The 19,113-nt window shown below is 37.7% G+C and overlaps 1 protein-coding gene across 3 annotated transcripts in view; it reads right to left on the bottom strand.

The window, feature by feature from the left end:
- lrp2a (low density lipoprotein receptor-related protein 2a) overlaps positions 1-19,113 on the bottom strand; it is an 85,129-nt gene that overhangs the window by 5,336 nt on the left and 60,680 nt on the right. For all 3 annotated transcript variants that reach the window (XM_038301205.1, XM_038301206.1, XM_038301204.1), the window contains 15 exons: positions 17,762-17,878; positions 17,310-17,426; positions 11,403-11,540; positions 11,154-11,276; positions 10,891-11,019; positions 6,543-6,674; positions 6,321-6,452; positions 6,097-6,240; positions 5,777-5,942; positions 5,571-5,699; positions 5,269-5,492; positions 5,013-5,192; positions 4,437-4,556; positions 4,167-4,257; positions 3,979-4,046 (listed from right to left, as the gene is read on the bottom strand). In XM_038301205.1, the coding sequence (XP_038157133.1) occupies positions 3,979-4,046; positions 4,167-4,257; positions 4,437-4,556; positions 5,013-5,192; positions 5,269-5,492; positions 5,571-5,699; positions 5,777-5,942; positions 6,097-6,240; positions 6,321-6,452; positions 6,543-6,674; positions 10,891-11,019; positions 11,154-11,276; positions 11,403-11,540; positions 17,310-17,426; positions 17,762-17,878 (2,010 nt within the window). The remainder of the gene's footprint in view (positions 1-3,978; positions 4,047-4,166; positions 4,258-4,436; positions 4,557-5,012; positions 5,193-5,268; positions 5,493-5,570; positions 5,700-5,776; positions 5,943-6,096; positions 6,241-6,320; positions 6,453-6,542; positions 6,675-10,890; positions 11,020-11,153; positions 11,277-11,402; positions 11,541-17,309; positions 17,427-17,761; positions 17,879-19,113) is intronic.

Here is a 19,113-nt window from a genome sequence, read left to right as displayed (position 1 = left end):
AGAGAGATTAACTGAGACGGTACTGAACAGTAGATGGCAGTATTATGCCTGAGAAGCGTTTAGTCTGCCTGAAACCAAAGAAGAAGAAGAAGAAGCAGGTATACTGCGCCTCAGTAACAAGAAAGGTGAACAAGGCGGCAGGCGTGAGTGACTTTGCAAACTGTTTGGCACTGTGTGGCCAAACATCAGACGAATGGAGGATCATGCCTACTCTGTATCACAACGAAAAGCGGCGGACACCGAACCCCCGTCATCTAAGAAGCGGAAACACGACGAGAATAAACGCAAGCGTGACAAGAAACGGCAAAAAACACGGATCAACATTGGCACGGCATTTACACGATGGAAGTCACTGATGGAGGAAAAAGGTTTTCAAAGTGACGCTCAAGTTGCCAGTTTTCTCTTGGACAGGTAATTAATCCTATACACACAATTGTCTAATATCACTGCAGTTTTTGGAGTACAGGATGCTCAGACCTGTCTAAAACAATAACATGCTGCGTGATGATGCTGTTACTCTCCAGTATACTTATTCAGCAACGTCCCTGACGTTTCACAGGTAATGATTCAGTAATTTTCTGTAAAATAATTTTCTGGATATATACCTCGGTTACTTCTCTCCGGCTCCTTTGGAGATCTTCAAGCCTTTCCTCCTCTGCTCTCACCCCGCTGGCTCCCCTCTCTCGCCTGGCCCTAGCTGCACGGCCTCCCTGCCTTCGCCCTCGTCCTCTCCCTCTCCCTCGCGTTGTAACCCCCGTGCCACCAAAATGACTTGGACTCTGTAAACGGGGGATATATTCTTCCAGCGAACACAATCTCGCTGTTAAACTAATGACTACAATTACTTCGTCTGTTTATATCACCATGCAAAGCAGCTCACCAAGACGTCACAACGATGTAGAAAAAATAACGGGTATATTTATTATCTTAAGTCTACATGAAATCTATACCCTACACAGACTAATGAAATACTATCTGTAAAATTATCTATGTAAACAAACCTCATCACTTGAGAGGGTAGGTGATGCGGACGTCGTAGAAGAAATTTTGTCCCGTAACGCTCGCCGTACTGTTGGGGGGGAGAAGCGGTGGGGGGGAGATGTTCATGTTGCTGCGGTCTGTAGTCTGACCGCTAGATGTCGCTGAAAATTACACACTGTAGCTTTAAATATATACTAATGTCCTGTATTTTTTTTTTTTTTTTTTTTTTTATAGAGTGCAGCAATGTGCTCAAGCATGGAGGAGTGGAGTTCTTTTCTGTGTGATGCCTTGACATCTTACTGACCCATGACTACATTTCCATGATCTTTTAGGTCAAGCAAGTTAGTTAAGGAAGTTAACCTTGGATTGACTGCAAGAATATTTAAACTTTTATTAAAGAAATAATTTTTTGTTGAGAAAGTTCTCTGCAGCTGCTGACTAAGATTTTTCCTTGCTCTACATTAAAGTCTGCACTCATCAGGGTTTTCCTTTATCTGCTTCAACAGGGCAAGCATAGTGCAGCCATTCCCATCTAACACAAGAATGAGTATCAAACATGTCAATGTTTTTATCAGTAACTATATTTTTAAGAACATACTGACATAAAATAAGTAGCAAACAGTGGAAACAGGCCTAGTCCAAGTGTAAAAATAAATAAAAAAAAATAAATTAGATCATATCACCCTCCAGGGGTCCGTTTCACGAAGCAGGTTTATCAAAAACTCTAAGTTGTCTAAACCTGAAAACAGGTAAACTCTGACTGTTCCGGTTCACAAAGAGAGTTTCCTCAGCCTCTGTTTCAGTAACCGTAGTAACTTTCTCCCCAGAGCTAACCTGGTCGGTAGCAGGTTTTGTTCAGTAGGCTCAGAGTGTCCTCTGTCTCCTGTCTCCCTACAGCCAATCACGCTGTTTTATTTCCTGATTTAGTATGATTTTTGTCGTAGTTTTGTGTATATAAAAAAGAAAAAAATCATTAATTAGGTCCGTTACACACATTAGTTTTTAAAAACAAATATTACATGTCTGTTTGATGAGGATCCTATTAAAGAATGATTAGCACTTTTTCACAGAGAACTAAATATTTATAGGTAGAGAATTCTACCTCTCAGTTGACAGGATATGAGATTACTTGTTTTTGGTTTGTTTAATATGAGCGAGATGCAGATCGTTTTATGTTTATTTAGTTATATAGACAGTACAGGAAGAACTATTGAAATTATTTTCAGATTACACATAAATAGATTCATTAATTCTGAGGGGGTAAAGGAATTAATTTAGGGTTAGTATTAGGATTCACTCGATAACAACATAATGAGCCTACTGGCACAATCTGAAGTCATTCTATGGGACTGATAACGGCTAATAATGACCATTTATTGGGATGATAACATCCAAGGCGCAGCTGGAAACAGCCACTTTACTGTGTAAAAGAAGACAGAATCAACATGAGGGACACATGAGATGATCCACAGGTTCTATAGATTAGAACAACGTTTTTAGACTTTATTTTCACCTGCTGCCAGAAGATTTCACCTAAATAGAAACATTGATCTATTACCATTCAAGAAGTCATCCCGTAATATCATCATGGTAACAACACCTATGGCAAGCCACATCTAGAATAAACATTTTGGATGTCTAGATATTAATTTCAGATCTTCATATTCATATCATAATTACATTTTCAGTTAAGTTGATAAATGTCAGAAAGGCCACCTAAAATGTGTAAATATTTCTAGATATATAAAACTTAATTCTCACAAGTTTTATACTTTCTAAAATTCAATTTCTGTGACAAAAAATTTATTTAGAAAGTATGTTATTACAGTTAGGTCTAGGAGTGTTATTTTGATCAGGAAGAATCTTGTTTTAGTGATCTACAAACTGAACAACAGAGGGAAGTGCTTTTAATGTATGTAAAAACGGCCTGCCATAGCCCACTTCATATAAACCAACAACAATCTTTTCCTTCGCCATCTTCCTCTCATTTATAGCAATAGCGCTGTTTCTCTGTCTTTTAAACACAGTCTCCTTTTTTACTCTATTTTTTTTTTTTTTTTTTTTGCATTTCTTCATTCGAATCTCTAGTTCCAGTGGGGTGAAATAGGCACTTCCTGTTGCCTGTTGTCATGGTGACTCTTCGAATCGGTGCACCACTGATAATGGCTTTTTATACTTGATGCGCATGTGCTTAACTCTGAGTGGAATTAGTTAAATGTGAAACCGAACACTCAAGAGTTCCTGACTTTTGGCCAGATCAATTTAGAGTTGAAGATTGGAATCTGAATTTGTTAAACCTGCTTTGTGAAACGGACCCCAGGAGGAGGCATCAATCTTTACACCATGTTTGATGAAAGAATGGCACTGCATATACCAAGAAGAATCACAGTAGGTAGATTCAGAGAAGGAAAAGCAAGTCAAACAACTGATATGAGACTGGTTGGAAATGTGTTAAAAACAAACTGCACATAGGAAGCAACTGGAACCCTATGACATAAAAAGAATAAGTATAGTAGAACATTTGGAGCTCACATCTAAACAATGAATGCTAACTGGTTTCTACACTTGTAGACATGTTTACAGCTATACTCACAGCTTAATCTGTACACCCGTTTGTTTTAATTTCTGTTATAATATGTGGATTACCTGGCTTTCTATCAATATCCAATGTGCATTTAATCTCAGTTGCTTAAAAAGTGTTACATGCACAATGGAAAATGTAGCATGTGTGCCAAATTATGCAGAAAGGATTAATTCTAGATTGTTAGATTTTATATAATGCATATATTGCTATTTGTACAGTATCGGCCAGCGTTGGCCACAAAACCAGGTCAATATTGAGAACCGGTTTTTATTTCCATGTAGTCATGGCCATAATGATAGTATTAGTATTGGAAATTGATATCGTTACAGATCACTTCATATCGTGTCCCTATATTTTTGTATGGCCATATATGCAATATAAAAAAAGGGTTATATGAAACTTTAATATTGTACCTGTACCAGCTGGAGCACCTCTAGACTTCCCCATCTCACAGTAGCTACCAGTGTAGCCATATGGACATCTAAAAAGTCAAGATGATTAAATTCAATAATGTAACACAGTGCAATGGTAAAGTTCTGTGCATATTCAAATATAACAACATTCCGGATGCCCTAAAAATGTCTCCTACAGCTACACTCACTTGCACTTTGGCAGACCCCCTTCATCGGTGTAGCAGGTTCCACCATTCATGCATCTGCATGCAAGAGGCATGGCAACAGGAGCCTCAATGGCTGTAGAAGCAAAAGCCGAGCATACAGAGGATGAACACCAGCACAGTGAAAACACAACAAACATGAGCAGCCATGCTACACAATTGGGAGAAAAAGGTGTATGAATGCAAAATAAGATGCCACATCAATGCAAACACAAGGCAGCTGTTGGGAGGAGCGATCTGGCCACTGTCATTTACCTGCATCACATTCTGTTGATTCAGCATTTAGTGGAGGGGAACCTTGTGGGCAGGCGCAGGTGTACCCTCCAGGCCGGAGGAGGCAGAGGTGACTGCAGACATTCTTACATGGGTTGGACACTAACAAGGACAGAGCATGCATAATCCGTTTTCAAAACACTGTTCTACATCAGTACATTTGATTATTTATTCAGCTAAACATCAAACATTAGTTACATTTAAATATAGCTTTATAAGAGGACCAGGCATTTGCATGTGCTCTAAACACTTAGACTAGATTATCTCATTTAACTGTGGTATGTAATCTGCAGGCATATTTAGACATTTTGAGGCAAGATTTAAGTATCTTTTAAAATGTTTTTTTTTCTATCGTTTGATCTTAAAATGTAATCGTAAATGCTTGTTTTTAATTGCTGTATGCAGAAAATCATCATAGTAAAAAAAAAAAGGGCTTGGTCTTTATAATTAATCTTTTTTTTCCTAAATAAAATAAGTGAGTTCTTTATTACAGTGGAAAGAGGTCTGCAGGTGATGCCAACAGCCCCCTATTAGTACAGTAAGGAGTTAAATTCAGACCTGATTGATTGTGCCGATGCTCCTGGTAAATACGGACTTGTGTCAACCAGGGGTTGATTGTGAGGACTTTAACTTTATTTCCTTGCCCAAATTTGTTTGTCTTCCACACCTCTCCTTTCTCTTTAGTTGTCCAGTACACGTGTCCTTCAAAGACATCCAGACTGTAGGGATTTCCAATATCTAAAGAAAATCATCTATTAGGATCAGGGTTTTCCATTATACTCGCTAAAAAATAGAATAAGTTTCACTTTCTGACCTCCTGATATGACAATCTTCCTGTCTGTGCCATCAGGCTTCATGGACTCAATGATATTTTCTTTGGAGTCACACCAGTAGATTCTGTGTCCATTAATATAGTCCAGTGCCAGCCCAGTAGGCCATCCTAGGTCTTCCTCCTTCACCAGGACCTCTCTGTGTTGCCCGTCCATCCATGCTGCCTCAATTTTGGGATTCTTCCCCCAGTCAGTCCAGTACATCATCCTGCTCAGAGATAGTTATACAACAATTCATTTTTGCAAACATGATGGAAACACAGGCTTTTAATGCAACACTTCCTACCCTAACGATGGGTTGACAACGATAGCTGCCGGCTGATCAAGGTCAGTATAGATCAGCCACTTCCTGTATCGCCCATCCAGTTTAGCCACTTCAATTCTGTTGGTTCCTGAATCTGTCCAGTAAATATGTCTGTGGGGAGTGGTTTTAAATGTGATGACCTGCACCAGCTGTTTCCAGAATAAAATTTGATAATTATGTTTACTTACCTGCCAACCCAGTCTACAGCGATGCCCTCAGGTTTGGCAAGATAACGCAGGTTCAAGTCCACTTCTTTCACTGGGTTGTTCCCATAATCATTGAACGTGGTCATGTAGGCGCGCTTGATGGAGCCGAACTGAGAACCCCGACCGAGAACTGTCCAGTAAACAACACCTACAGACCACAAGGGAAATGTTTCTCTACCTGGTGACCTTCATATTTAAAAGCAGAGCCATCCAACTCCAGTTCTGCATGCACGTCCAGGCTGAACACCAGCGACACACAAGGACTGATGTTGGAGATGCCTACTGTAAAGGAATAGACTTACTGAGGCCTTCTCCCTCTGGATCCCACTGGTAGTCCAAGGCATGAATGTGCTCGGCATTGTCCACATAATCCGAATACTGCTCAGAGGACAGATTAAAACGTCGAATACGGATATGGTCTGGCAAGAGTAGCACCGGAGGATTTCCTACACAGAAATTGAATTGGAATAAATTATTTATAATCACAAAAAAAAAAGGAAAACATTTTTTTTTGCCAAACTTTTACCTTGAGCAGCGCATTCAGTCCCATGTGGCTCACCAAAAGACAGAAAGCCTTCAGCACAGAAACATTCATAGCTGCCTTTTGTGTTTTTGCACTCCTGAGGACACGTTCCAAACACCTCACACTCATTCACATCTGCTCGCCCAGAAAGGAGGAGATAACAAGCATTTAAAACTGTGCCAGTTTAACAGAAATCTACTGAGTGAAGGGGAGCGGGTTACTCACCTTCACAGGTATGTTTCTCTGTGGCCTTGGGCCGGTAACCGGGTCTGCACGAGCAAAGGAAGCCTCCTTCGGTCAGGTCGGTGCAGTTGTGTTCACACATGTTTGCACTACATGTATGTTCATGACCTGCATCTGAAACCAGTGCACCCAGTGATAAATATGGAGAAAATTTAGAGGCAACAAAATAATCTGGATTAACTATGGAGACAGAAACATAGAGATCTTTATTTTCAAGTTTCATACAGATCAGAGGTATTTTTTTTATGTCCTGGTGCCTGTGTAGCTACAATACAATGTAAGATAAAAAACAATAAAGTTAATTAATAATTCGTTAGGAGAAAAGAATGAAGGATTAGCTGACTTATAACTGACATTGTACTCTCTAGCTTGATAATTTGGCTTACCTACGTTGAAAATGAATTTACTTCAACCTTTCAGTTCTAAAATTGCCTATAATATATGATTTCTTTGGCAAATATCAAATAAATGCCTTATTATTTGAAATCTTACTGTCATGGTTCTGCTCTCTGTAGTTGTTTTCTGTCTGTTAGGTATTTCTTTAGTTACTCTCTGTTGCCCCCTTGTGCCTGTTCCTTCCCCTTGGCTCCCTTCTAGTTGTCCTTATTCACACCTGCTTCATATCAGCTCATTAGCCCATCCTTTATTCCGTTCCTCATATATACACCACCTCTGCAGTTCCTGTTTGCTGTTTTTTTGTTGTTTTGTTGCTCCCTATGTGTATTTTCCCTGAAATTTACAGGATTTTGTTTGGTTTTTCGTATTTTTCTAGATTTTTGGCTCAGTTGCCTGTTAGTCCTTAATTAAATCAGCTAAACTCATCTCTGCATTTGGGTAGGGTGACCAAACGTCCGTATTTCCCGGGACATATCCGTATTTCACGTCCTGTCCCGGGCGTCCCGGGTTTTTTTTAGAAAGTGAGGAAATGTCCTGATTTTTTAAAATACTGCGCGCGACACTCCGTGTGACGTAATCCCTGATCAGAGGCTCTGTTCGAAAACCTGGGCTGCATCCTCCAAGGACGCGGTCTACCTAGACTGGATCCTTTCGAAGTCCTTGAAAATAAGGAGGCCAGAAGAGTTTTGGCTGTAAATTCGAACAGGTCCACCCTTCGGCGGGTTTTACCGGCGCATGCTCTGTTGCTTAGCAACCGTGAAAGTTGACACACAAAGCAGGAAAAGAATGAATACCGAGGTTTTCAAAACTGTTTGTTTATTTATTTATTTTAAAAAAAGTTAAAACTAACAAAGACTACACTCACAAGAATCCAGAGTGGAATAAAGGTTCCAACCACCGTAGCATGAACAAATAAAATCAAATGTAATGATAGAAACCTTAGTCAGTTAAATAACATGCTGCTGTCATTCTGCACATCTCTGATGTTGCTGCTATTTTCAAATATCCATTACTGTAAAAATGTCCATAGCTGCATATTGGTTATTAATTCTCCAGTTTTATATTGTTAAAACACTTTACAGTATTTTATTGTTTATATTTTAACTCTTCCCTATTATGTTATTCTTAGACATTTTTCTAAGGTCCTCATTTGTGTGACTATTTTCAATAATCTTTCTGCTGCTGTAAATTTGCCCATTGTGGGACAATAAAGGGATTTTCTATACTATAAAAGGGTTAGAAATACATACGTAAATCTAGACAATATATGTATAAAAATATATCTGCAAAATCTCTAACATTCAACAACAAAAAATACTTATATGTATAAAATATATGCAGCTATGGACAGTTAAGCATATTGTGCAAAACAACAATAAAAAAATTAAACTCCTATCAGATTTATAGTTCCCACTCTGCAGATCTATTAGAATCTGTCCTTAAATTACAGCCAAACTAATTTACACAATAACAGATAAAAACCTTTAGATAAATCAAACATTACCGCCACATATCTGACTCTATAACCATTAAAAAAACTATTTTCATTAATTTCAGACGGAACTATTCACATTGAACTTCCAATTTTCACCACTGTTCTGCACCAAGTAACCTTTCCTCTGATCACGGCGGAGCAAATCCCGATGATGACACATTTGTTCTTTCAATCCCCCCCCGTTCAAGGTGTCCTGGTTTTCCCAAATGAAAATATGGTCACCCTACATTTGGGTCCTCAAAGCCTCTACCCAACCTGACATATCTAAATTAAAAAAATCAAATCAAAAATCAACATCAAATAAAGACTATTTGAAGTAATTGGACTAGGGCTGCAACAACGAATCGATAAAATCGATAAAAATCGACGTTTAAAAGCGTTGGCAACGAATTTAATCATCGATTAGTTGTGTCGCGCGATTAATGCGTCATCCGCCGCCGCCGTCATCCCGGGGAAGAAAAAAAATATGGCGGAGCGAGTCAGCGCCGCAGTTGCAGTGTTGCCAACTCAGCGACTTTTCAGACCCCTCCAGCGACTATTTTTTTAAAAAGCGACTAGCGACAAATCTGGCGACTTTTTACGGTGTCACTGGCGGCTTTTGGAGACTCTTACGTGAAAGCATGTATCGTTCCTACTCTTGTCCTCCAGCGGCAGCTGCTGCCGTGGGGCGCCTCCCCCATCCCAACGCCTTTCTCCCTCTCCCACAGGAATCCCTCTCAGCGTGCAGTCCGAGCCGCAGGATTTTAGTGAGGAGTTTACCCTCAGCGTCCAGACTGCAAATGAAGCGCGCATGCCCCGGGATTGACGGCGCAAATTGATCACAATAATTAAAATAGCCTGCGCTTTGTAAAGTGAAAAAAGTCGTAACATGCAACTTTTGTAAAAAACAAATGAGCATGGCACGGAAGCACCACTGTTATGACGCAGCACCTGAAAAGAAAACACGTTGGAGCCTTCAATGGCAGTGAAGATAGCTGATCAGCAGGATGAGTAACCATGTTTGTTTCATTTTAAAGTGGGGAAACGTAAGTTAGTTTCTCAGGTAGCTCATCTGATGCTTTCCTTACCGTGTTAGTAGGTTACAGACAGTGATAAGGTTGGCTTCTTATTTTACTTTTAATTTCATTTGAATTAGCTTAAGCAGCGTTTATATTTTCTCTATAAATAAATTAACTTGCAAATTATGAGGGCAAGGCTTTTAAAGTTTAAATCTTCTGGCAAAGATAAAGTAAAGAAGATCCTGCAATTTATGGAAGTAAAGCAGAATAAAATCCAGCAAGATCAGTAATATGTCTATTAATTATATGCCACATTCCCATGTAAATATCTGTCTTTGGAGGATGTGTTTTTTTAACACCCCTAGTTCTCTCATTTTTATTCCAAATTCAATTTATAATTTGAATCACAGGGCTATTTTTATCTCTATGGTTAAGTATTTTCTTAAGTAGCAACTTTAACTGCTATACTTTCCTGTCTTAAAAGGCAGAACTCTTCTAGTCTAAAAAAAACTAATTTGTTGAAATGGGGGGGACCTATTGTTTCAGCCCCTTAGGGGCTTTTAAAAACAAAAATGTCTTTTTTTGCGCTTTATGAAACAAAGGACCCTATATTTTGTGGATGTACAGCTACATTTCTCATGTAAGTTTGCATAGTTTTAACACAAACATTTATTTTTCATATAGCACCAGTACAGTTAATGAGAAACCTGTACTTGTGTGCTTGTTTGTTCTGTCTAAAATGTTTATTTTGGAATAAAGAGGTTAATATAAAAAAAATATTTTGTGTCCGATTAATCGAAAAAATAATCGTCCGATTCATCGATTTTCAAAATAATCGTTAGTTGCAGCCCTAAATTGGACTAAAAACTCTAATAGTGAGCACTAATCCGATCACTACAAAACATATAAACTAAACTGCAATCAATAGGCCATAGGTTTGATAACAGCCTGTGATAAATAACATCATCCTCTGTAAAAACAAAGTAACACTGAAAGATTACAAATGCTTAAATAATCTGAAAACTATCTTGATGTATATAGAGAAGATAGAGTTTGGTGAGATAAGACAATAATCCATTAATTTCACAGGAGCTAATCCTTGTTTTTCATGGGAATATCCAAGATGTTCACAGTAAAATTGTCAATTTAGCAAACTAAATTCTGTTTACCACAAAGTGAACATATGTAAGTTGTTCACATATTCTAGTTTAAATATGGTCAATATGTTCTTTTATAGGTTTAATCTTTTTGAATAATGTAATTTAAATAAATAAAAATATTTGTCTAATTAAAATAACATTGAAAAGTTCAACTAATTCTGTAAAAGGAAATTGCTACAGTTGATTTTTAGTGCAGCAATATTAGAAATCTGCTATATTAGGTGCAGTTGACACTAATAAGATATTATTTTTGTTTTATGGTATTTTTTCTATTGACTTACGGCAGCCAAGCTCATCTGATTCGTCTCCACAGTCGTCATAATCATCACATGCGTACTGTATGGGGATGCACTGTCCGTTACTGCATTTATACTCCCCATCTGCACAAGGTCCATGTGTGGGTTTTTGACCTGCATGGAGCCAATGGGTAAACAGTGACACGGATGCTATCATATGTAAATAAAAACACTGGAATAGTGAGGCTTAAAAGCAAACAAGTTATTAGGTCAGCCATCATATTTGTAACTGAGGGAATCGTACTCACAGTTTTCTGGTCTTTCATCAGAACCATCACCACAGTCATCAATAGAGTTACACAGCTCAGGGCTGTAAATGCAACGGTTGTTATCACACCGGAAACGGAATGGAGCCTCACACTCGATGTCCACTATGAAAAAACAGAACCATTACACCTAAAATTGTCAGTTCAAACTAAAAATAAATTATTCATGGGATGTTTATTTAATCACAGCAAAAACCAGAACTATGTTGTTGTTATTTTTTTGTTATTTACAGCAGAGATGCAGCTCCTCGTCAGAGTTGTCTCCACAGTCATTATCTCCATCGCATTTCCATTGGGGCTGGACACAGATGTGGTTCCTGCATTCAAACAGGAACGGTGGGCAGTATGTGCCGTTGGGAAAGCGGGTCGCTGGAGGAAAGAACACTTCTGTCAAACCCCTTTAGCACCAGAATATCAGCTATGACATGTCTTTTTATCTTAGGAATTCAATTTGTTAGATAGATTTAATGTTGAGTTTTGTCCTTTGTTTTGTAACTTTGTTTCAGGTTGTGTTTTCTTGGGTTAGTATTCACCTCATTTTCAAACTTATTATGAAAGCTATTTCATATTTCATACTTATTATGAAAACTGGTTTAGTTTGACTTGTGAACCCTGTATTTATTTATTTTTTAAAAGATTAATAAGAAACCATTGTAATTGATTTTACTACATTTAAACTAGATTAGGTTTATACCTGCCTTGATGGATTTTTTTATTTTGATTATGTTCTAACTGGTCCAACTGAGAAAATTTAACAGCTAGACTTTTCAAACCTGGACTGCATTAATCTAAACCAAGAGGAGAATCTTTGAAATCCACTTTTTGATTTCTAACACTTTTTTATTTTATTTATGGAAATGCTTTATTTACATTTTTACTGGAAGTTCTACTTGGCTATTTTAACTTCCTGTGCATATTTTACATTTCTTCAACTTTTCAACACTATAAAGGTATTCTGGAGGATTTTGGGGAATTTTTTTAAAGACCAACCCTGTCCACTTTTTTTAAAATGCACGTGCGAGAGCATGCACAACCCCATTTCTCCTCGTGCACGCTCTATCTAAAAGTTCTCATAGCTCATACAAACATAATCCCTCGATCACTATATAGAGTGGGGACTGTATAGTGGATTTTATAGTGAACTCAGTTAACTGACTGTTTAGACAGATGATCACTACTTGCTCTGTTGGTCACGTAACTCCTCCTTCACTGTGTAGTGCCTGCACCATCTTTGTTATTATTCCCTGCTGTCGGTTAGTGACAGCCTACAGCAACGTGACAGCCAATCCCATAATGCTTTGTGAGGCGAGCTTTTCACGCAAAGCATTCCAGGATATATATCTGCCTCTTCTGAGGCCTTTCTTTTCTTCTAATACACTTCGTAGACACTTTTCCTCTTACGACCCTCGGCCATTTTCAAAGAACCACTGTGAGAAAGGTGAGCTTCAATGACTGTCTGAAACCATAGCTCACCACAGATATACGCCTGAAAGTGCACATGTGCAGAAAAAGATAGCTAAACTGGGGACGAGCTCGTAGGACGGCCTTAAGTAAGCCAGAATGATTGACAATTTGGAAGGCCAATTATTTTGATGATCCACCTGGAAATAAAAGATTATCCTCTATACCTTTAACTTAGCTTCTAATGCAGTGTTTTTCCTAAATGTTGTGTCTTCAGCTTATCTACTGACAAGTCTTTCTGTTTTCACAATTTTTTTTTAAATCATTTTACGTATCAACAACTTATGGAACACTTACTTAATAATTTCCTCAAATTTTGCCTCCATATTTTATCCTTCCACATGCCTTGTATTTTTTTGTCTCTTTGATTTTTTAAATATTTCAACAGTTATTTTATACAGCTAATAGTTTTAGGATAACATCAGCTAAGTAGGCGGTATTAGTTGCTTTCTATAAGCCTCTCTTTCTGCCCTTCCTCTGCTTCTCATGGGCTGCCTTGCATGTTGTTGGCTTCAGATTGTAAAGCTTTTTAAACTTAAACAATTTCATCAACTGACACTTTTGAATTATTTCCAACAGTTATGACATTTCTCTACATTTCAACAAACAGTTTTACACTTAGCTCCTAATTCCTCAACATTTCAGTCATTATCCGTCAGCCTAGATTTTTTCTTTAACCAAATAGGATTTCAGTTTCTCCATACTCATTTTTCTGCTGTTGCAGCTATTTTATTAGATCTCAGCAGGTTTTATATAGTCAACTTTGGCTAGATTCCTCCATCTTTCATGGCAGGTATTTAGCTTTTTCTCTTTCTTATGAGTTTGTGACATATCAGCCATGTTTTTGTTGGTGACTTCAGCTTGCTTCTGCTACTCTTTAGGAAAGAAAGTATGCATTCCTATTTTATACTATTTGTTACAATTTTAGTCATTGTTGCTTCAATTTCTCTTTGTTTCTGCCATTTTCAACTTAAGGTTAAGTGTACAGCATCTGGAGTGTGTTGCAGTGCAGTGCAACTTTTTCTATTTATTATTCAACTGGTCTTGTTTTTCCAGTTGAGTTCTGGTTCAATCTCCTGGCTGTTTTTAAAAAGTTTTTCAGACCATCTACATATATGCTTGTTTGAGTATTAGTGTTTACACAGTTTGTTCCAAATGTAAAAATGCTTTAATTTTCATTAGCCTTAGACAAGGGCGTAGGAATATGTTTACAATTGGGGGGGACACATGTCGGAAATCTGAGATTCGTAAATATTCAACAGAAACATATCTTAAGTACGCTACTTAAAAAAAGGCTATTTAATCTTTTACTTTATTCCTTTATAAATGTGTTTGCAAAAATAATGCATTTAAAATTAACATAATGCATTTGTTCATAAGATGTGAGCATATCACCAAACAAAATGACTGGAGTCTTTTATTAAGCAAAGGGAGATGTCTTTCAAGGGCTTCAGCCCTTGGCATATTTAGTGTCCGCATACGCACTAGAAAATCAAAACAATTCAGTAGGCCACACAAGTGCAAAGTTTGATATGTTTTATTTTGTCAAACTTGCAATAATGGTCAAAAATGAATTTATATAGGTTGACTGACAGAGGGAGCTGACAGTGTGTTGAAGAATTATGGACAGGGCGCTTTGAAGCATCTGGTTCAAAAACGCATTATCAACCTTTGGTAGAAATCCATCCATCCTTCCATTTTCTGTGCACCCTGTCCCTTAGTGGGGTCGGGAGGTGCTGGTGCGGGGTCCACCCTAGACAGGTGGCCAGTCTGTCCAGACCTTTGGTAGAAATGGCGCCTTTAATTCCAATTTGCAGTACAGAACAGAGAAAACTACAGAGTTGTCAATGTTGTGTTAATCTGTTTATAGTCTAAAAAGAGGAGCCAGAAGTTTATTTGAGGAAATAAAGATGCAGAAGTTAATTAGTTGGTTAATTAGTGGTTGTGCAGCAGTCCACTGCACGACCAATGCGGCCGCCGCTGCTAAGAATTAGAATTAATTCTCCCTGTGGTTAACTAACGATCAGGAGCGCGACAGGTATAACATCCGTCCATTTCGGCGAATCAAAACCATGCAAAAAATAAAAAATCCTCGTAAAACGCACGCCCAGACCAGGCTAATTTCAACACAAGTTGTGTTAGGTGACTGTTACTCACACTGACGTTTCTCTTTTAAAAAAATCTGAGTAAGTCCTGCTGCTGTTTCAGCCTTTTAGTTGGTGGTGGCATTGTACTGAAATGAGATATTAAAAAAAATATATAAAAAAAACATTTTGGCTAGCGTGGCAAACGTCTAGAGAAAGTTAGCAGTTAAATATTGGATGAGTGATCAGCCCAAGACTACGGAAGAGGATTAGGGCCACTGGAAAAAAAAAAGTTAAGTGACTTTTACATTTTATTTCAGTTTAATACGGGAAAAAGTCAGAATTCTGACTTTTATTTTCAGAATTAAGACTTTTTTTTTTCTCAGAATTCTGACTTTTTTTCTCAGAATTTTGAATCTTAATGTAGATGGGCACCATGAAGGCAGAGATGTGGAGCACTCAGCTTCACTGACAAAGATGTGAGTTGTTTGAGAGAACCAGTGACACACTGGTGGAAAATGACAGAATTAGGCAACTTTTTACGTGCCCGAGGGGTCCCCCCATTAATGGAGGAGCAGAAGGTCATTAAAACAAGAGATCTAGTCTCTAAAACAGACATGGCTATGGCTTGATGCTAACATGTTTGTTGTTAAACATACTTTTGTTATATTACATTTGTGTTGTGTTTTCCAAATAGTGTAGAAAATGAATGGTGGGTTTATAATGTTTACCTTTTATGAGCAGGACAGGAAGCAGAGAAGTGTAGCATTACCTCCAACTAGTTAAACTCATAATTATGAAGTTATTCAACAAATTCCTCAAGTAAAAAAGTGCAACTTTTATTTTTTATTTATTTATTTATTTTTTTACCAGATTTGTTGATTAATTTCAGAATTATGTATTCCTTCCAAATTTCCAAATCTGAAGAATTTTTTAAACCAATATCTACATTATTTAACATTTAGTTTGTTTTAGCAGTACTTCCTGTTATATTTCTTTTATTTCTATTTCTATTTTACATTTTCTTGCACAGCAAGCTCAGCAGATTTGAAATTGTGTGCTTGTGTAAACACAAGTAGTCAATCTTTACTCTAAACATATATTCTGGTTATTTTTTAGTTAGACCTTCTTGTTTTTATATATCTGTATAGTACCAACGCCCCCCCCCTCCCCCCCCCACCACTAAAAAAACTGTAAATTGATTAGAAACATTAATCATCTGTCAGATTTCTGAGAAAAAAAGTCAGAATTCTGAGATTAAAGTCAGAAATCTGAGAAAAAAGTCAGAATTCTGAGAAAAGTCAGAATTCTGACTTTTTCCCCAATGTTAAACTAAAAAAAATTAAAAATCAGTTAACTTTTTTCAGTGGCCCTAATCCTCTTCCTACAAGACTAAGATGCCTAAACCAAAAAGATTCAGTTTCTATATATGAAAGTGAACTGACAACAAGACGTTATAAATAAGCAATATTCATAGCAGCATTCCAGACAGACCATTTTACCTCATTCACAAGTTTCTGACTTTCTGTATCACTGTTTCCCTCTGAGTGCTCAAACACTCAACAGTTCACAGAGGGGAGGGGGAGTACAGTGACGTAACGCTATGCTGCGCCTTCAAAATAAAAGCACGATAGTTAAAAATTGTCAAAATCTAATATTTTGCGGTACAATTTTTGGGGGGGACATATCCACCTGGCTTTTATATTGGGGGGGACATGTCCCCCCCGTCCCCCCCGCTTCCTACGCCGCTGGCCTTAGACACACTAAGTCACACCATTTTTGTTGTAGCCTACAACCAAAATCCTACAAAAACAGTTGCTGCTTTCTTCTCTTACAGTTACAGACTTTGTACTTTATTGGGATTTTACCTGAGAATTCAACACAAAAAGTATTTTTTAATTGAAAGTTGCCCTTTAATCATGCATAAAAGTCTTAAAATTATTTTTTGCAGTTTTGCACAAGCTGACTAGGGTAAAAGAAATAATGTGAAAAAATATTCTGGTTACATAAGACCAAAGTTTAACTATTTGCAGAAAGATAAATAGCTGAAGGTTTAAAAGAAACTACATCCTTAAAAACACTATTCACATGATAAAACATGATGGTATTGAAGCATTATTCTCTTGCAATGCTTTTCTTTGGCAGAGACAAGGATGGTTGACAGGGATGAAGGCAGACCAAGTAAAGCAGAGGATGAGGTTTACCTTCATACAGCATAAACCCCTGAAAACACAGCTGAAGTTACAACGAACTTGTTAAGATGAAAATATATCATGTTTTAGAATGGACCTTTTAAAGTTTTCCCTTAAATCCAGTTAATAATACTTGGAGAGAAGTCCACAGATCCAACTGACTGGCTTGGCCTGTTTTGCTTTCAGCTAGAGGTGTTTCTGTTTGTGTTGCCCTGGGGTGACTGAATACAGCTGTACCCCACTATTTCAGTATGTAATTATGCTCCACTTCTGTTGGTCCACCAAATAAATCAGGACGTAGTTATGTCATGCAAAATGGGAGAAAGTGGTGTATAAAATGTTGACAATGTATTGATCAGCTCTGCATCAATAATAAGGCAGAATAACAGCATGGTACTCACGGCATGACGTCTCATCAGTGTAGTCCAGACAGTCGGCATTGCCATCACATTTGAAACGTTCAGCTATACAGTGTCCACTCGCACACTGGAAGTAGCCAGGAAGACACGACCGCAGCTCTGCTTAACAAAAAAAAAAAGCTGTTAAGATAACATGTAGGTGTATAACTGCTTCCAAGACAACAACCATTAATTATTTTTTCCTAATTTATTTAATTCCACAGTTAGTGTAACTTATAATTTGATGTTTTACACCAGTTTTCTGCCCTGTGGAACGTGCACACTGTTGCCCTGCATTGCAACAGGCTGCATAATCTCCTCCTCAATAAGCATCCATTGGTGGTCCAGTTCGTCTGGCCTTCAGAATCCAGGTTTTGAGGCTTCTTTGTCTAGCGATGCCCTTCGTTACTCACAAACAGCCAGATCCAGAACCAAAACAAAGAGCCTCCACTTACCGCAGTCCCTTTCATCCGAGTTGTCCTCGCAGTCGTTGTCATGGTCACAGACCCAACGGTTGGGAACGCATCGTAGGTTGTCACAGCGATACTCACTCTCGGTGCATGAGCGGGGCGCTGGGGGAAAACAAAGAGTTAATATCATGCCTTCACAAAATCTGGTTTACTTTACAGAAATCTGCAAAAAAAAAATCCGACTTTTCTCATGAGCTTTATCATCAAATTTAAAAAAATTTATTAAATACAATTATTATGGCCTTTTTTATTTTGATGCTAAGTAAATAGAAGAGGCCTTTTAAGAAACTTAAGGTCCATCATTATTGTTTGAAAAGCAGCAATACACTCATTAGCTGGGAGGTTTGAAGTCTTCAGGGCAAAGGGTAACAGACTCCTTCATTCCCTCCTTTTTACAAACTGAGGACATCCTGTTTTTACAGGTGCTGATAAGACTTCCTCTTACACTACTAAACCCTGAAGTCAAAAACTTCCCCAAATACTGGATTATATAACTGCAAAACTGTAATTTGCACACATTAGACTTTGTCATTTATACAATTCCTGTACTAGAATAAGCTGTAGCTGAACCTTTTTCAATTCCTTTATGGAAAAGTTAGTGCAAATATTCAAACATTCTTTATGATGATTCATCAACTCGCTCCCCCCCAAAAAAGAAAGAAAGAAATACAATAACAGCTGGCTGCAGGTTTGTAAAAAATGTACTCCATTTTCATTAGAGGGGAGTGGTGGCCTAGTGGTTAGTGCATATAGCTTGGAATCCTGAGGTTGTGAGCTCAAAACCAACTCCTCCACACTGCTGCTCTGGCTCTCTAAGCCCTTAACACCCGATTCCGCCCCATGATGCTCAAGTGATGGTTTAAACGCAGAGGTACATTTTTCCAATGTCAGATCAGTAATTTGTTTATTTCTTTTTCCTCAGCTGTTAAAATCTATACAAATTAGAAAATCTGGACTATATAAATACTGTTTCTATCTGCTGAGTGTGATGTCTGAAAACTGGCCTAAAACATTGGCTGAAAGAGGAAACTCAATAACAGCATCTCCTGTAAAAAAGAAAATAAAAAAGAAATATAAAATGTTTTTATTTGTATTTTTGCACCAGTTTGTGTGCTAATATAAAATATCAGTAAGGTAAAATAAATAAGAGAGAGAGAAAAAAAAAAAAAATTCAACCACTATTACCTTTTTAAATCCATTTAATGACTAGGAAAATAGACTGAATTTAATTGAATTCTTTTCTAGACTTTTCAAGACTCTACATACCTGTATAATAGCTCCTTACATAAACCATCAGATATCCTTATATGCTGTAGGGTTTGTGTGTTTGTCTAAAT

Source organism: Cyprinodon tularosa, unplaced genomic scaffold (assembly GCF_016077235.1).
Source record: "Cyprinodon tularosa strain WSP-4 unplaced genomic scaffold, ASM1607723v1 ctg463, whole genome shotgun sequence".
NCBI lineage: Eukaryota > Metazoa > Chordata > Actinopteri > Cyprinodontiformes > Cyprinodontidae > Cyprinodon > Cyprinodon tularosa.
The sequence above is the reverse complement of the archived record's forward strand: the minus strand, read 5'-3'. Positions and strand labels throughout refer to the sequence as shown.